At 42.2% G+C, this 18,818-nt stretch overlaps 1 protein-coding gene across 1 annotated transcript in view; it reads left to right on the forward strand.

Annotated features, from left to right (window-relative positions):
* Nucleotides 1-18,818, forward strand: part of SGCD (sarcoglycan delta) — a 407,112-nt gene that overhangs the window by 257,988 nt on the left and 130,306 nt on the right. The window contains exon 5 of the mRNA XM_061188369.1: nt 937-1,056. Within this exon, the coding sequence (XP_061044352.1) occupies nt 937-1,056 (120 nt within the window). The remainder of the gene's footprint in view (nt 1-936; nt 1,057-18,818) is intronic.

Raw genomic sequence — 18,818 nt, forward strand, 5'->3', positions numbered from 1 at the left:
GAATTTCCAGACCAAAAGGTAAATTCCTTTTTGATCTCAGCTATTATCATTGAGAATGATGACACCCCCAGGTTATTCTGATGCATTTCTGTGGTCTAGCTTTTTGGAGCCTTCTGAACTTCAGGTATTTAGGTAGCTCTATGTTGTTGCTGTTGTTTTTTTAAGAATTCTAACACACTAACCTGTTCTACTTTTTCCATAATACCTAAAACTCTCTGCAGTTTTCTGGTTGATTTATTAACACATGTTTAAATGTCTGTCTGTCTGTCTCTGTCAGCAGGTAAGTGCTAAGGGATCAGGGACTTTGTCTTCCTTTTGCCACTACTATAGCCTCAGCTTCAAGAATAGTATCTGTTGTGATATGATAAAACCTCTAAAATTTATTTTTTATTGAATGAAATTCTATCATGAAAGATTCAGTAACTTTCAGGGCAAGTAATTACAAGATATTATAGCCTCTTCTGTCAAGAAATGACTTATATACTTGTCTGGTGTCAAATGCAGCCAGCGGGTCAAGGGTAGAAAGAGTGAGGCAGACTTCAGCTGAATTTAAAGGTGCCCTTTCCAACAGTTAGGGCTGGCCAAAGATATGCCGGTCCTTCAAGAGGTGGTGAGTATTTTGTGCTTTCATAAATGCAAGCCAAAATCTACAAGTATTTGAAAGTAATTTGGTGGTTAGCTGAGGGAAATCTCACTCAAGCATTAGTTTGGAGGAAGGACATGATGGTTTTTAAAATCATAGCTGGAGAGCGTATGATTAAAAGTAATTGGCAAGATATGGCTAGAGTCATGAGGCTAATTGTCACGGCTAGCTTCTGAAAACCAATCCACTTACATTAAAGTCCAATACAATCTTGTCAGATGTATATGTTCTGCGAAAAGCTCTTTATAATTGAATGCAACGGAACGAATGTATTCTCTCTCTCCCCCTTCTAGGGCCAAAAGCTGTAGAAGCTTATGGCAAAAAGTTCGAGGTAAAGACAGTTTCTGGAAAATTGCTCTTCTCTGCAGACAACAATGAAGTGGTAGTAGGAGCTGAGAGACTAAGAGTTTTAGGTAAGTAAACTTCAGTCATTGAACTGGTTTAATGCTACTGTGTACATTTTAGAGGAAAAGTTAAATGGTGTGTAGAAGAGTGATTTAGGCTAATTACCTGTAAAGGTAACTTTACTCTCTCAAAGCAAGGTCGATGAATCTCCCAGTCCCCACCTTAAAAGTTTCTCCGATCATGAGTCTTTGTGGCACGTCTGCCACCATCAAGCTTCGGGTGGGGATGTGTGCTCATACCAAGAAATGTACTAATCCTCACAGGTTGGCAGTCCTGCAATAAGCATTCAAGACTTGTATACGTTGTTATAGTGATTACTAAACCTGGTTGTAAATTAAGAATCACGTAGGGAACTTCTGAAAAGTTCAGGTTCACAGATCCAAGCATGACTTACTGAATTAGAAGTTCTGTTGTAAGGACCCAAGAATTTATTTGTAAAAACAGGAATTTCTCTGTTGGTTCCACTATTGGAATCATTGAATTTGGCTGTACACCGCAATGGTCTAGCAGGGTGGTTTAAGAGTTCTGGTCCTGGAGCTAACCTAGCTTTTCATCCGGCTCTGTCACCTACTAGCTGTGTGATTTTAGACAAATTACCAACATCACTGAACCAGTTTCCTTTTCTGCTCGATTGGGCTAAGAACATCTACCTCCTCTAGTTCTCCCTAGGGTTCAATCAGATTGTGTTAGATCATGTTATACACACTTATCACAGTGCCAAGCACAAAATAGTACTCATTCAGTGCTGCTGCTGTTAATACTCATGCTACTATTAATACTAATCCTGCTTTTCCTTCTCTTGCTCTCTATGAGTACCAGTTAAAAGCTCAGACTCTGGAATTAACCCACTATAATTTTAATGCTATCTCTATCTTTTACTAGCTGTGTGACCTAAAGCAAGTTAGCTAACCACTCTACACCTATGTTTTGCTCATCTATAAAATGGGGGTAATAGAAGTATCTACCTTCTGAGACTGGAAGGACTGAATGAAATAATCTATGGAAAGTGGTTAGTAAGTTGACTAAAAAATAGGAAGTGTTCACTGAGTACTAGATGTTATTAACTTATTATGTTATTTGTACTTGAACTTATTATTTGTTGTCTACATTATTAGTTGCACCCTGCATCTTCTTTCTTCTCTATTAGTGCTGTCTTCCTTCTGTTCATCACCTCCACCCTCAGTCCATCAGCTTGTCTGGCCTGTCAGTCTGTCTCTCTATCTGATATAATACACATTCATATCTAACTTTCTTGCTAGATGACTCCTAAGTTTCCATCCCCAGGCCTGGCATCTTCCCTGAGTTCTAGGTCTTCCTTTTCATCTAGATATTCCACCAGCCTCTCATACTTAGTGGATCTTGAGTGCCTAACATGATAACACACATGAGCATGCACGCACACACACACACCCCACGCACACACTCACCCTCTACCCTCCCGCCAGTATTTACCCCTGACTCCCCTGTCACTCTTACTGGCCCCATTAGGCTTTCCTCTGTCAGTGTCAAAACTTCAGCATCGTTCTGACCAGCATCAGGCTCAACGGAGTCAGAAGATGGCAGTGGCCATCCTGACAGAGCTCAATGGCATGGGAGGGCCGGGTGCAGAAGCAGCGAGCCAGGGGCGGTCTAATCTCTGGTCAGGTGCTCACTGGGATGGAACAATTCCTTTGTCTTTCAGGGCCTTGCTTTTTCCTATCTGTAAAATGAGAGTTGTCTAGAGCAGAAGTTTCAAACAGTTTTTTAAAACTTAGCAACAGAAACTTTTAAAAATAAAATTTCATACCAAACCCCAATCAATAAAACGTATAAAACAACAGCACTGCTCTGGGTTGTGGATGGGGCTTTTAAGGCATAAAGGTTAAGCTGTATAGCTTCATTCTTCCCCCCACTCTGTCCTTGGGAGACCTCTTAGAACTTATTTTTAAAACCCCTTAAGTAGATAGTCTTTAAAAAAAAAAAAAAAAAGGTAAAGTCTACTGACCACTTGCCATGATCCAAGTAGCATGCTTTATGTGCATTATTACATTTAGACCTCACCAACACCTTGTGAGGCAGGCACCGTTTTTATCATCCCCATTTTACAGATGACGGAACTGAGCTATAGGGAGAGGTGAGCCATAGTAAAGGGTGAGAGCCAGGATTCCCAGCCAGGTATTTGAATACAGACTGCTTCACGTTAAAGCACTATACTTTGCTGCCTCCTCAAATTGGTCCCATTTTTAGATGAGTACACTAAGGCTTGAAAAGGTGAAGAAACTTGCCAAGATCAAGTACCAGTAAGTGGTGGGACTGATGTTCAAATCCTTATCTATGGACTCCACCCTCAATGCACATGGCTACACATAAATATAGTTCTAAGACCTTTGCCAACTCTCACAATGAATGTTTTTCTCTATTATTCATAGAAATGGCACTTTCTATGTTAGTTCTAAGTTTTGGGGGGAAAAAAACACAGAAACTTTAAGCTCTCCTCATAGTCAAGAGTATTTTGCTCTACCAGTTCTAAAATAACTGCCCAGGGGAAAAAGTGATGGTATCTCATGCTGAGATCATTTTGTACAAATGGTGTTTGGCACTTCCCATTAGTCTTTGGTGCTTCGTGAGTCACCTCACTGCTTTAAAATCTGACTTTGCAAAGATACAGATATTTTAGATGTCCAAACACTGTGGTTTCATCCTAGTGTACAAATCTTTATGATGGTATCATTTAAGAACTTCCCCCCCTCCCCTATCGTGACATAAACTAAGGATTGGAAGATGATTGTAGCATTTGGTCGCTTGAAGGCAGGTGGATAATTTTGCTGCTGTTGTTTCTTGTGCTTGTGATATTTCACTTACAGAATGATTTAGGATAAAATCTGTCTCTATCCATCATCAGAAGCATTTGCTTTTTTGTGTAAAAATGTAGAAAGGAAGCATCATAATAAATACCACTGCTGCTACCAATGCTGAAAAGAAGAGGAAATGACCACCCCACAAATCTCACATCAGCCTACTCAGAAATGAGCCTAGTGTGTTGCAGAAATGAGCTTCCTGACATCTGGGATTCAGCCATATGGTGTGGAACGAGAAGTTTAGGCAATTTCATTTTCAGCTTAATGAGAAGTTTGTCTTTTTGAGTCATCAGACTGCTCAAACTCTTGGGAGGTTGGAATCTGGATGCATATTTCGTGGTGGAATCTAACATACCTGGGTTTGAATCTTTACTCAAGCATTTACGATCTGAGTGACCCTATCCAAGTCTATTTTTCTCTTTAAGCTTTAGTTTCTACACATATAAAACAAAGAGAGAGGAATACAATAAAGAATGGAGGGCTTCCCTGGTGGCGCAGTGGTTGAGAATCTGCCTGCCAATGCAGGGGACACGGGTTCGAGCCCTGGTCTGGGAAGATCCCACATGCCGCGGAGCAACTGGGCCCGTGAGCCACAATTACTGAGCCTGCGCGTCTGGAGCCTGTGCTCCGCAACAAGAGAGGCCGCGATAGTGAGAGGCCTGTGCACCGCGATGAAGAGTGGCCCCCTCTTGCCACAAATGGAGAAAGCCCTTGCACAGAAACGAAGACCCAACACAGCCATAAAATAAATTTAAAAAAAAAAAAAAAAGGAAAAAAAAAAAAAAAGAATGGAAGTAAGAATGAATGAATACAGTAAGAAACATCTGTAAATAAATCAGTAATTTTAGTTGATAGCTGAGTAAGAACAAGCAGTAGAAGATAATAATAACCCTAAGGAGATAATGTCTCTTGGAAACAGTTGCTTAACCCATGGGCTCAGAACAATTGTTTATACTCCTCTCTGGATAACCACACCCACCGATTCAGTTTTCAGGATGATGACTACCTTGGGCACACTCCAAGGACCTTGAATAGCCTGGCTAAAGGACTAGTAACCATACCTCATAAAGAACAGTTCGACTATCTGGAAACTTTTATCCTGGAAAAGATATGGAGGAATCATGTAGGCAGACAACAGTTGCTGACCTTTCATAATGCACATGTTTCCTGGGGTAAAAAGAGCAGGCAAGAGCTGTGTAGTTGAGTGGTCGAGAGAACAGGTTTAATCCTGGTTTCTGTCATTTGTCAGCCAGTGCCTTGGGATATGTCACTTTACCTTTCTAGGCTTCCTTCTACTCTGTGACATGGTGTAATAATGCCTGACTCTCTCAGGAGTTGGGAGTAGATGGTACAGTATATGTACTGATTATCAGCACAGTGATTGGTACAAGGTCAGCACTCTACGTGCTGACTGTTGTGTTGGTGATGGTTTTTGCTGGTCCACTTGGACTTCAGGGAACCCATCAAGTTCTAAAATTGTACATAGCCCTTGTATGTTCACAGAAGAAGGTACTCAGAAATTGGCTTAGGACTTGTAGGAGTGTTCAGATATCAGTTAAGTTTGGACTGGTAGATTTCCTGAACACAGCTAGGGTCAGAAGAGAAAACACCTTTTCAAGATAGGGATTGAAGGCCTGGGTTGAATTCCCAAAATTGTAGGGTCTTTCCTTCCACTCAAAGACAGTGGTTCTCAGAGCATGGTCCTTAAATTAGGAGCATCAGCTATGGTCTACTTGTTCGACATGGAAATTCTCAAGCTCCACCCTAGACCTATTGATCAGAAACTCAGGAGTAGGGCCAGTAAGCTGTAGGTGATTCTGATGCAAGCTAAAGCAGGGGTCTCCAACCCCCGGGCTGCGGACCACTACCAGTCGGCAGCCTATTAGGAACCAGGCTGTAGAGCAGGAAGTGAGCCGCAGGCGAGTGAGCCAAGCTTCATCTGCCGCACCCCATCGCTCGCATTACCTCCTGAACCATCACCCCCCTCCCCAGTCCGTGGAAAATTGTCTTCCATGAAACTGGTTCCTGGTGCCAAAAAGGTTGGGAAAGAACACTGACCTAAGACAGTCACAGCTAAATCATTTTGCCACCACTTTGCTGGTAGCTCTCATTTGAGTTCAGGTTCAGCGTTTTCCACTTTGCTCCAGAAAAGCTACAATATAGATATAGCAAACATACACTGAGGGCTTATTCTGTGCAAGATGTCAGTCACTTGCCATGAGTAAATGCATTTGATCCACAGCACAATCTTAGAGGAACCTGGCTCATCGCCTTGATTTATAGAGGGGCAAACTGGGGCACAGAATGCTGTGAACTTTGTCCTCAGTTCCACAGAGGGAAACTGGCAGAGTCAGGATCTGAATCCAGGCAGTCTTACCCGCTGCGCCTGATGACCTCTGTCACAGTGATCTGCAACTTCCCTGCACTCCATAGCACGTTGCATCATACTGAGCGGGAAAGAGAACTGGACCACAGTTGTCCACTTATTCCCCTCATTTCTGGCTTCTAGAGACACCGCTCTTCCCCCAGTTTTCCCACATCTGTAACTGTTCCTCCACTTCCTTCACTACCTCTTCTTTCACTTACTCAGTGACATGGATTCACTCCTGGCACCACATATGGACTTGCCCCTGGGTCAGTCCTTAGTTTTCTTTTTTCACGTTTCTATGGAAAATCCCATACTTACATACAGTTTCAATAATTGCCCTTTTCAGGTGACCCTCAAATCTGTATTTGCCTTGAACTGTCTTCTCATTTCTAGTTCCACATTTCCAAAAACCTGGACTTTTCTGCGTGGATGTCTCGTCATCACTTTCACTTCATCATTTGCAGCTGAACTTACCAATCGCCCTGTCACACTCCCCGCCTCTCCAGCACCTACTTCCCTAACTCTCCACACGGGGCCTCCATGCCCCTAGGCTTCAGGGCCTTGCTTTCATTCAGGTACCAGACCCCGTCTTTCTTCACATGGGCATCAATGTCTTTGTCAACCTTAGGTTTTCCATATTACAAAGGTATCTATTTAGGTCTTACACAAGAGAATTTAAGTTTATAGCCAAGCCCGTTCATTTAATAACCAAAAAGCTGTAAAATTAGCATGCAGGATGAGGCATGGTATAGTTTAACTTTAATTACAGAACAAAGGTATGAAATACCAGTCAGCAGTGGCCTTTAAAAAGCAGCAAAAGTAGGCAACATAAAAGCCAGCGCATCTAAGAGGCATCTTCATGGAGACACCAGGGAGAACATAATTTTGATCTCCATTAATGACCAATTTCACTGAACAATGAATTGGACATTATAGCCCTTATAAACAAAGCATAATTATAAAATGATATTCTAATTGTTAATTAGGTCTCTTTATACTCTAGATTAGTTTTTTAAATATGTCCTCTAGATGCCACTTGATGCTAATTATCCAAGTTACATTATTATCAATTGAAAAACATTTTTAATTAAATCTAAAGCCATTTAAATTAACATAAGATTTATAGAAATTTAAATGTGGTCTGATGCATTTAGCCTTTTGCATTAGTTTTTGATGAAACGCTGTACTGCAGCCTGGTAATTGATAATTATGATGAAAAGAGTAGGGTGTACTTAGTAGTGTTTATTCATTAAATATATGTATGTGTGTGTGTGTGTATACACACACACACACATGCACACGTACATTTATATATAAGATTACTGTTATTGGAGTCATGGAGATATAGAGATGAAGTGGTTATTTTTCCTGCTCTTTCAGGGAGGTATCTTATCAGGGAGATGAAACACACATGCAGATATGTGAGAGCCCAAGCAGAAAACAAGCTTCTTAGAAGGATAGAAGCAAAGTGACTCCAGAATTACAGACTCTAGATGTAGTAGGGTGGTATCCCAGAGAGAATTTTGAAAGCTTTGTAAATGAAGGGAGTATTTGAACTAGGTCTTGAGTATGGATTGGGGGGAAAAAACACAGAGGGAGAGTGCTTTCTTGGCAAATAGAATAGCACATGTTTATCTGTCAGGACTCATTTGGTTGTAATTTCTATGAATCCAACTCAAAGCCAGAGGCGGGGAGATTTATTGCCTTGTGTGGTAGAAAAGTTCAGTGGTAGCCAGCTTCAGGCTACATTCAGTGGCTCGAATAATGTGACCAAAATTCAGTCTCTGTCTTTCTCTTACCATCTCTTAGCTCTGTTTTCCAATCTTGTATTTGGTCATCACCTCTGCTGGTGAGCAGGAGGAGTGCTTACCTTCCTAATAGAAATCCAACAAAGTCCTTGTTTTTACTCTGACTGGACTGACTTGGGCCATATGCCCATCCTTGAATGAGTCGTCATGACCTGGATGATGGAATCTGCTGGTTAGCATGGCCTGGTTCATATTCCACTGCTGGAGCTACGGTGGGAAATGCCTGGGAGTGAGATAAAGAAGGGGTCACTTCTCAAAAGGAAAACTGAGGTGGTGTTACTGGGAGGGGGACTGGGTGCTGGGCAAAGAAAAACAGCAAATATTCATTACATTTTTATTATAATAATCAAAGGCACGATCATGAAAAATCATGACTGTTGTACATGCAACAGTGGAACCCAGGCATTATGAAGGGTGTCCATGGAAGATACTCTGTGAGTTCTGTCCCCCTTGCTTGCTTAGCCCCAGATACCCTGGCTTCCTTGCTTCATCACCAAGCATGTTTTCACCACCCAGCATTTGTACTTATGCTTCCCTCTGCATGGAATCCTCTTTTACAGTCTATGCATAAAGGATCTCTTTCTTTATGGCTGAAATATCACTTCATCAAAGAGATCTTCTTAGATTCTCTTTAAAAATTAGCATGTTCCTGCTATCAAGTCTATACCAGGAGTTGGCAGAGTATGGCCTGTGGGCCAAATCATACCACTACCACTGCTTGGTTTTGTAAATAATGTTGTAGTGGAACACAGCCAGGCTCATTTGTATTGTCTATGGTTGCTTTCACATTACAAGAGCAGAGTTTCGTAGTTGAGACAGATCATATGGCCCACAAAGCCTAAAATATTTATTATTTGGCACTTTACAGGAAGTGTTTGTTGATTCCCGGTCTGTACTTTTACCTGCTTTATTCCTCTTCAGAGCAATTATCACAACATGACGTAGCATGTTGTGTATATATGTGTTTATTTTCATCCTGTCCACCTCATTAAAATGTAAACTTCATGACAACAGGAACTTTTGTTTTTCAGAGTCTAGAATAGTGCCTGGTGCCTAGTAAGTGCTCACTAATATTTGTTGCATGAAAGGATTGAAATTTTTGAACCTTGGAATGTTTGATAACCAATCTGGATAGCACAGAGAAACAGAGGGGGTGAGACCTTGCATCTAAGTTAAGAGATTATTATAATATCTTTGTTGAGGATTCATAAAGTCCTAAACTAGGATAGAGAGAGAGAGAGGGAACAAATGGGAACGATCATCTTGAAGGAGAACTAATGAATCTTGGCAACTAATTGGACGTGGAACGTCAAGAGGGAGGGAAGCTGGGATGCTTCTGGTCTTGTGCACCTTGTCAGTCAGACAGCTGTGGCACGGTTGACAGAAATGTATAGGAGCAACAGCAGGTTTAGGATTGAAGACGAATAGTTCAGTTGTGGATGCACTGCATCTTGCTACTTAAGCACCTCTCTAAGGGAGAGGCCAAGCATTTGGTGGGAAATGCCAGCCCAAGAAAAGGCCCACAAGAGATGCCCCACTGAGCAGCTGAGCAGAAGAGAACCATTGACACAGATGGAACAGGTGAACACCAGAGAGGTGATGGCCTAGTAGGGCATCCGGGAGCGAGAACTTAGAGAAGCTCATCAAATAGAGCATCACTGAAACAGCTCCCAGGTCCAGGCCATTTCTTTCTCTGATGGAGGCACAGGGCTGGCTTCCTGGGGCCATGGCTGCCTTGCTGGAGGCATCCTTAGAATTTGAGGGCCTCATCCTGTGTTCTTACACTTGTTCTAATCCGCTCTGCCTTTCTCCACGAGAAGGAACTCAGAGGCTTTAGAATGTGGCATAACTGGGTTCTGCCGTACCTACCAGCTACCTGAAGTTGGCTACGTTACTCAGATCATTTAGTCCATGTATGTGGGTGCTAAATAAACAAACTTTCCCCTTTTCCTATTTCTTTGCCTCCATCTTTTTTTCTTCTTTCTCCTCCTTTCTGAAGTATCTCATCAGTGAGTAGAAGGAAGCATGAAAGAGGCTACAGGATTATAGTAAAAAGTGGAACATACTTCCTCTTCTGTGGTGGTAAAAACTGAATAGTTCAGACATTGATCCTTGGGAGAGAAGGGCTTACAATCTAACAGTAACATTTGGGTAACAAATCAGAGGAACCCGAAACTTGCCAGGGCCCTCCTTCTCTGTGTTATCCTTAGCAGAGATCATCTGCTGGGGATTCAACTATTTACAGAGAACTGCCGGTCGTAGAGTTCTTCTGGCACCTCATCCCAAAGTTGGTTTATTATTTATAGGCATACAGGAATACTGTATTAGATCATAAAGATACATTTCTCATAAATAATGTAGCGAGAAAGCCACATATAATAGAGTCTCAGATGAACAGTTCCAACCTTAATAAACCAGAGATAACTAAATGAGAAAAAGCACAATTTTACAATAGAGAAATAATAACGGGGTTTCATCGGAAAGGCTCCTGGAAGTACAAATCTCATCATTCTCCAAAAAATAAAAAAGAGCCAGTCCCAAAGCCTGGGTGATTCCGCCACCTGGTTTCACGTGTTCACCCACCCACGTGCACGGGCATCTTAAGCTGCCTTGGGTCAGCTTTTCCCCCCATGCTTAGGGGTTGATTCCTGATGCGGGAGGAGGATGCATTTGCCGGGCCCCATGCGCTTTTCCCTTGGGCAGGAGGGAGATGTGATTTCATATCAGCGTGATGGATTAATCATTCTGTGTCAACATCCCCAGCTGTCCCAGCAGTGTTGCCTTAGCCAACCTCCCCAGTTGCTGAGCCATTGTCTTCCTCATTTGCATATGGGGGTGGGGAGAGGAGGAAAAAAGGCAGTTGGGGACATTCGTCAGCTTTCTAGTTTGATTAAAGAGTTGATGAAGTTCACTATTTGGCTGCTTGCAAGAGAACCAATTCCAGCACTTACTGAGGGAGGGCCATGTTTGTTTTTTTGTTTGTGGAACCGAGACGACTTTAATTTCTCTATCAAGCTACAGCTAATATGCTTTCAGGCATCTGTTGGCTTGTTTTTATCCTCAAAGTTGTCTTCTTGCCAGTTAATGCCAAAAACAGAGTATTTTCAGACAAGGAGATAAACTAACTTCTACCAGGCCATCTTCAGTGGCAAGAGGCTTGCCAGAGAGTTTGGCTCTATTGTCTCCTTTCTCATTAATTATATTCACTGTTGTAGAATATTCTTATGCAACCAGAAGTCACCTGAGTTGGATTTTTTTTCTTTCTTCCCAGCAGAGGCCAAGGGGAATGTTGGTATTCCACGGTGACATTAGGAATTTAACGAGATGACAATGTGAATAAGAAACTCTCAGTATGCAGAATAAGGAAGGAAATTAACTTTATTCTCCTCTAAGGAAGGGACTTGAGTTTATTTCTGCTCATTTGAGTGGGAGGAAAGAGCGCTAAATATACTTGTATTGTGCTTTCCCTCCCACCTTGCTCTAAGCTTTTGCCATGGACCAGTCTTTGAATTTCAACTGCTTCGGCACCCTGTCTTCCCAAGGAGTAGCGGGGAAAGGTGGCGAGGGTGAATATAAACAAAAGAAATAAGGAGAGATAGAGGAGAAAATATCCAGAACCCTTCAGGACACAAGATAGAAGCAAATGCCTAAGTTTCTTCTTTGAGGGACAGTAGTATCGGACAGCATAATGGTTACCTGGGTAGGGGCTTTGGAGGCAGACCAACTGGATTCCACTTCTGGCTCTAGCGGTACAACCTTGGGCAAGTTCCTAAATCTTGGAAAGCCTCAAGTTGCTCATCTGCATGATGAGTGTGATAAGAGTACCTACATGATATACGTAAGGTCCTTGGCATGGTGCTAAGCACAGCATAAGTGCCCAGTGTATTGATGCCTGTTCCTCCTATATATTCCTATTGAACAGCATTTGTGCAGCTATCACCAATCGAAGTTCAGTGCAGGGATGGAAGGACACAGCACAAAAGTTCCTTGATCACAAGTCGGTTATAGTCTAGTAGGGGTATTAAAGCACATACCCAGTGACATATTAAATAGCGGCGAAAATGGTTTTTAAAAAGTTAAACAAAAATGTAAGATAGCCCTCGGCTGCAGTTTGTGCTGGAGACGGGGGTAGGAGACCAAGCTCGTGGAGGTGACCTGCAGAACTTCCCAGAGGAGAAGTCGAGGGGAAGTGTGATGGGTGGGGATGGAGGTAGACTTCGCAGACGTGGGGGAGTGAGCACAGCGCCCAGACAGCAGGGTCACGGGAAGCATGAGCCCAGCTCTACGGGACAGAGGAAGTGGGATGAGCCGCCACTGGTTTTTTTCCAGCAAATAAGCACATTTGGATTTATCTTTGGGGAAGGGCTTGTCATTATCAGCATAGAGTAAACAGGAATTGCTTTCTTCTCCAAAAGGCTGAGTTAAGACAACGTCTCAGGTTTCTGTGAGAGCCTCCCAGGGATTTTCTCCTTTTGGCAGTGTCCTGGACGGGATGTGTCTGCAATGTTCATGGAAATATTTGATAGGATTTTTATTCTGTAAGCCAAAGAGAAAAGTTAAGTAGAGTTGGACACTTAGAAGTTATTTATGATGCAGGAACTTTCACAGGTCAAAAAAGAAAGGAAGTGACTTCAGCAGGAAGGTTCTTGGCATTATTCAAGCCATAGTGTAAGCAGTTCTCACTACAAAAATGACAAAACTACAGAAAGAAATTCAATCGCATTCAGCCAATATTAGTTGAGTGGTTATTCTGGCCAACTGCTGCACTGACCGGAGGGACACCCCGGGCCCCTGTCTTTCTGGAATGTGCAGCCGAGCAAGAAAGACAGATGTTTTAAACATTTACGTGAGAAGAATGTGTCTTATGCGAGAAGTACAAGATGTATAGAAACATAAAATTAGGAGATTTTAACCTAATTTTGCAAGTAAGGAAAATCTTCCTTAAGGAAATGATGATTAAGTTGATTAAGTTGAGGCTGGCAAGATAAACAGGAGTTAATCAAGGAAAAGGGACTTGGAGGGGCTGAGAGTGGAGTGGCATCTACAAAATCCTGGGGAAGCATGACCTTTCTGGAAAAGTGTAAAAGTTCAACACAGCCAGAGGGTAGAGGTCAAGGAACAGAGTGCCCAGACATGAAAAGAGACAGGCTATAAATGTGAATAAATTAACAGTTTATTAAATGCTTACTCTATACCGACTACTGTTCAGATCTCTTTACGTGTTAGCTCAGTTCTCACGATAGCCCTCTGAGATACGTTTTATTATTCTCACTTTACACATGAACAAACTGACAAATAGAGAGGTAAGTTCCCCAAGGTTATATAGCAAGTTAAGTGGCAGAAGAGAGATGCAAACCCAGATAATCAGACTCTAGAGCATATATTTTGTTTTTTTATAACACCTTTGTTGAGATATAATTCACATTATCTTACAGTTCACCTATTTAAAGTGTGCAATTCATTATTTTGTTATAAAGAGCCTATGCTTTTAACATATATCACATACATGTAGCTACAAATATACATATACATTTCTATATATGTTTCATATGTATGTATGGTGTATGTATTTGTTATGTATGTCATATATATGTGTATATGTTATATGTATACACATTATATAAGTTATACAAAATATAGATAACTATTACAAATACCTGGATACTTATGGAGGGGTGTGTGTGTGTGTATGAATATATTATAAAACCATAATATAGTGGGCACTGTGTATCATATTAAGATATAGATTTAAAAGTAGTGGGGAGACACTGAAGGGCTTCAAACTGGGGAGTGACAAGATCTGATCTGTGATTTATAGGGTGCTGTGAGGACAGTCAGCTGGTGAGGGGTAGGTTGGACAAATCTGCTAGTCTTGGGACCAAATGCACCCATGAGGTCTATGATTGGTAGTTTAATCCAAAAGGAAAGTCATGAGCCTGCTCTACAAGGCTTACAGCGCTCACAGACAGTTCCCATTGCTCTTTTTCACTCTCAGCCCAAAGGAAACAGGCTGTGCATATGAGAAAGGACAAGATTATGCCAGTTGGAAAGAGCACAAGCATGGCTGATGATGTCTGGACACAGTGCATTTCTTCCCGCTAAATTGCTTGGTGGGAGCTGATCAGAGGTCAGAGCACATTTAAAGTTGTTGTATCATGGGCTTGTGGAAGAGATTGCATTTAACCAAACAAAGGAGAGAGCTGATATGCAATTAGTATGCAGGATGCCTATGAGCTATGGATAAAGGTAATGTGCTTTTCTCCTTTGGCCGTTAAATGCGTCTCAGCTGCCAAGGAAAATGACTTTCCCTCTCGACTTCCTATCTGTCTAGCTGATTGGCTATTGGGGAGTGTTCAGGCTCTAGTGCTTCAACTGTATGTTTAATGAGGGCATCCTTGCATGAACAAGTTCCTCTGGCCTAATTCTTTCTCCCAGGACTCTGAAAATATGTCTCTCCTTAGCATATTCTAATCAAAGATGTCTAGTGAACCAATGGAAGGTGCCAGGGCATTGGATTTATAAGGCATGGTCTCTACCTGCCTTTGGGAACTTATGCTGGAGGATGAGATGTGAGAAATGCACCAGAGAAATGTACCCTAAAAGTGCCCAGAGCATTGGGGTCACAGAAATTCCAAAGAAAGGCCTTCACTGAGAAGTGGAGATTTGAGTTAGCCCTTGAAGGATTTCATTGGGTGAAGTTAGGAAAGGCAGAAGTGCTTCCTGCTGGAAGAAGATAACATAGAAGACCACTGTTACTCTTGTGGTCCAGCCTGGTAACTGAACTCGAGTTCAAAACCTTCGTCCTGTCACCTGAACAATGGAGGGATAAAAAATGAACTACGGGATAGCAGCTGAACTGACTGGTGTTTAAGACGATTCCTTTTCTCTTTCTGTCTCCATCTTTGTCCTGCCCTCCCTTCCTTCTTTCCTTCCATGATTCTCAGACAGAACAATTATATAAGTGAGTTTGGGGGAATGTCTGTGCTACCACAAATCACAGGTGGGCTAATGCACAAGGGCTCATGAAATCCTAGAAAACTGAATGTATAGTCACCCTCTGCATAGTAGAACTGAGTTAGATCTGAATATTTGCTGGCATCTTATTTGATTCTCTGAACCATCCTTAAAGGTACTTAGGATGGAGAGAAAAAAAAAAAAAAAAAAAGGAAATTTCTAAATCTCCATCTTAGAGATTAAGAGATTGAAGCCTGTGGAGGTAAAACAGCTTTGCCCGAAGTTTCTCAGCTAGTGTGTGCTTCTGCCCTGAGGTCAGACCTGACTCAGGTGAGATATAAGTCAGCCACACCTCACAATAACAGTGGTTAGACCCTGCTGTGAGTATGACCCTCCCCCAAGCACCCCTGCAGATGTCTAAGAGATGGACTTTGATCTCTGAACACTTGCCTGATACTTATGTTGGATGGTCATCCGAAAGCAAGCGTTCTTCTTCTCCTTTTTTCTGCCATGGAGCCTTTTGTCGGGCTGCTGAAGATCTCTTCTCAGAACTGTATTTTTAACCCATTATACAAAATGCCCAAGATTACCAAACAAAGCCAATATTAGACAGTTATCAACATCTAAAAAACAATTGTTGCACTTATTATGTGCAATCTCTACGTTAAGCTGGGGATTCAGGTCGAATATAACAAGTATAAGACATGATTCCAAACTCTCAGGTATGTCTATATCATTTCATGTTTAATATCACGGAGCAGATGAAAGGGCCTCCTTCACATGGAGCTGGCTCTATGGTTAAATTCTGAGGATGGGGTTAGCTTGGAGCTGTTAGGATGAGGATGTTACAGTGTACTGGGACCAGATAATGGTTCTCAACAGGGATGATTCTGCCCCCCAGTGGAAATGTATACAGATGTCTACAGATATCTTTGATTGTCACCACTAGAAGTGAAGGGGGTGGGGGCCTTGCTACTGGCACATAATGGCTAGAGGACAGGGATGCTGATCACCACCCTACAATGCACAAGACAGCTCCCACAGCAAAGAATTACCTGGCCCAGATATTAATAGTACCAAGTTTGAGAAGCCATGGACCAGAGGGAAGGTGTACAGAACACTGAGTGAAGTCCCTCTATAAATAAACTCGAGTGTCTCTGGTTCTCTGCCCTTCATCCCCTCAGAAGGTTGCATGTCCTTCTTTCTGATTTCTCAAGGTTGTAGATTCCATTCTTTCCCCCTCTGTAGTGCCTGACGTCAGGCCATACACACAGCAGGTACACAGTGAATGTCAGTCACTGGTAAGGGTGACCCTGCTGTCTCTCCAGCCTGGGGCTTGGCCCTAAAGTAGTGGCAGAAGCGAAGAATTCAAGATGACAGCTCTGCAGGAGATGGCTGTTTGGAGTGGGGAAAACAGAAGTGACATGAGTAGAGGTTTGAATCTCTGCCTCCCGTTTGGAGCAGTGTGATGTCCTACTTTTGTCCATGAAGTAAGGAATGTAGCAGCCTGGGCAAGACATTCCTCATGGGAAGTTCCATTACTTCCCGATACAGCATATATTATGCCTGTTATATAGGATGGATATCCATTCCCTTATTTATATAATCTTATAGTTGAAATAGACCTAAAAAGGCATTCATGACTTTACTGACATTTGTTAAGGACCTCATATGCATTTAGCTCCGCTTTGTATCTTTTACATTTATTACATCACTTGTTTATGATGCTTCCCCCCAAGTCGCTTTCCACTGAGAACGAGTGTTGTTTCCTCAGTACAAAAACCTTCTCTTATCGGGGCAAAAGATAGGCTGCACCTGTCATCCCAGGCATTTAAAATGGCAAATGCTAAGTTGTATATTAGATGCATGCCTTGAAGACTACTATAGTAGCACTCATAACATCTCATAGTTGGATCTGTTTCTTTATAATTCTGAGATGTGCTGAACTTGGTAGCATTTTCTTTTCTTCCTTTAGGGCTGATTTGGCCCAATCCTGAAGTTATGATCAATTGCCTGGTGGGAGGGTGGTTTCTGTGGGGTCCCTGGGTCTCTGAAAGTTCTTTGCTCTAATGGATTAGGGGGGATGCCAGTGTCATCCATTTAGTGAGCCTTCTCCTTGAGCTGTTTCCATTTGTCATGAAAATCTGGAAGGAGTTTTTGCATTGCCTGAGTAAGAGGATTCAGAAAAATGAGACTGGGCTATTGATTTATTAGTGTCCAGTGTCCCTAAAATTGGACCCTGGGGTGGGACTTTTTGAGAGCTATAAAAATGTATAGAGCGAGTTTAGCAGACCTAGATGGCAGTCTTGCCATTCGTCTTATATATTTAGCTTACTTATCTGACTTTAATGGGACCTACTTATATAAGGGGCAGTTTTTAAAGACTAAAAGTGGGACTTCCCTGGTGACGCAGTGATTGGGAATCTGCCTGCCAATGCAGGGGACACGGGTTCCATCCCTGGTCCAGGAAGATTCCACATGCCGCGGAGCAACTAAGCCCGTGCGCCACAACTACTGAGCCTGCACTCTAGAGCCCGCGCGCCACAACTACTGAGCCCACATGCCACACTACTGAAGCCCACGCGCCTAGAGCCTGTGCTCCTCAACAAGAGAAGCCACCGCAATGAGAAGCCCGCGCACCGCAACAAAGAGTAGCCCCCGCTCGCCGCAACTAGAGAAAGCCCGCGCGCAGCAATGAAGAGCCAGTGCGGCCAAAAATAAATAAATGAATAAATTTATTTAAAAATAAATAAATAAATAAAGATTAAAAGTCTTTATTTGATCCAGGGAGGTTCCCTGTGTAGCACCATTTGTCACCTGCATTTGTATTTTGCTGTACAGGTTGAAAAGCTCATTCACCTCTTTTTTGGTCTTCCTGATAACCTGAGCCATAGATTGGGCAGTGGATTATGCTCACTTTATAGATGCAGAACTAAGCCCAGAACAGTAAGGTTACTGTGAAATTCAAGATGAGAGCACCAATATTCAAACACATTAACCAGAACTATGCTACAACATATAATAGAAAAAGAAAAAAAAAAAAAAACTAAACAGTGAGTTAAAAGACCCAACTTCTAGTATCCACACTACTATAAATTAAAGCTGTATTTCTGCTTGGTAAAGTATAGAAGCAAAATGTGCAATATAGAAAGACTATATCCCTTCACCTACAAAGATTAAGTGGCAAGAGCCAAGAGTGGCTTGGTTCAGTTATCAAAATGTATGGTTTGAAATTCCTTGTACGTTAAAGATCTAAAGGGTATCTCTTGGGAATGTCTTTAGTCAACTTCAGTAGCCCATTGACAACTTCTCATTTAGAGCATATATTTATTAATGGACAGAAGTTCCAATATTCATCTTCCATTACTGATCAGTACTGGGACTAGGGTTCATTTGTAAAATAAGAGACAGTAAAGAAATCATTAGAATCAGGTATCCTTGAGAGCTTAAAGCTGATACTCATTTGATTTGAAAGCATCACCATGACAGATTTTGTCTTTTCCTTCTACCGTTCTAATCGCCAAACCACAGACAGGAAATACCCAGAACATTTTAAGGTCATTGCTCAATGAGGGAGCTGCATGTAGGCACCACATCTGACTCAGGGGGGAAGTAGAGGGAGGAGATGGATGTCCCTGTGAGTGAACCACAGGATAGGTTTTAAGTGGGAATCCCCAGAACACAGCTTCCTGACCTCAGTCAGATTTCAGTAGTAAGTCCTCGTGTCCCCACTTACTTGTGGTGGGATCCTAAGCAAGTCAGCAACCTGACTGAGCCTTTTGTGCCTAGTGGAAGGATCAGTA

Source organism: Eubalaena glacialis, chromosome 4 (genome assembly GCF_028564815.1).
Source record: "Eubalaena glacialis isolate mEubGla1 chromosome 4, mEubGla1.1.hap2.+ XY, whole genome shotgun sequence".
Lineage (NCBI taxonomy): Eukaryota > Metazoa > Chordata > Mammalia > Artiodactyla > Balaenidae > Eubalaena > Eubalaena glacialis.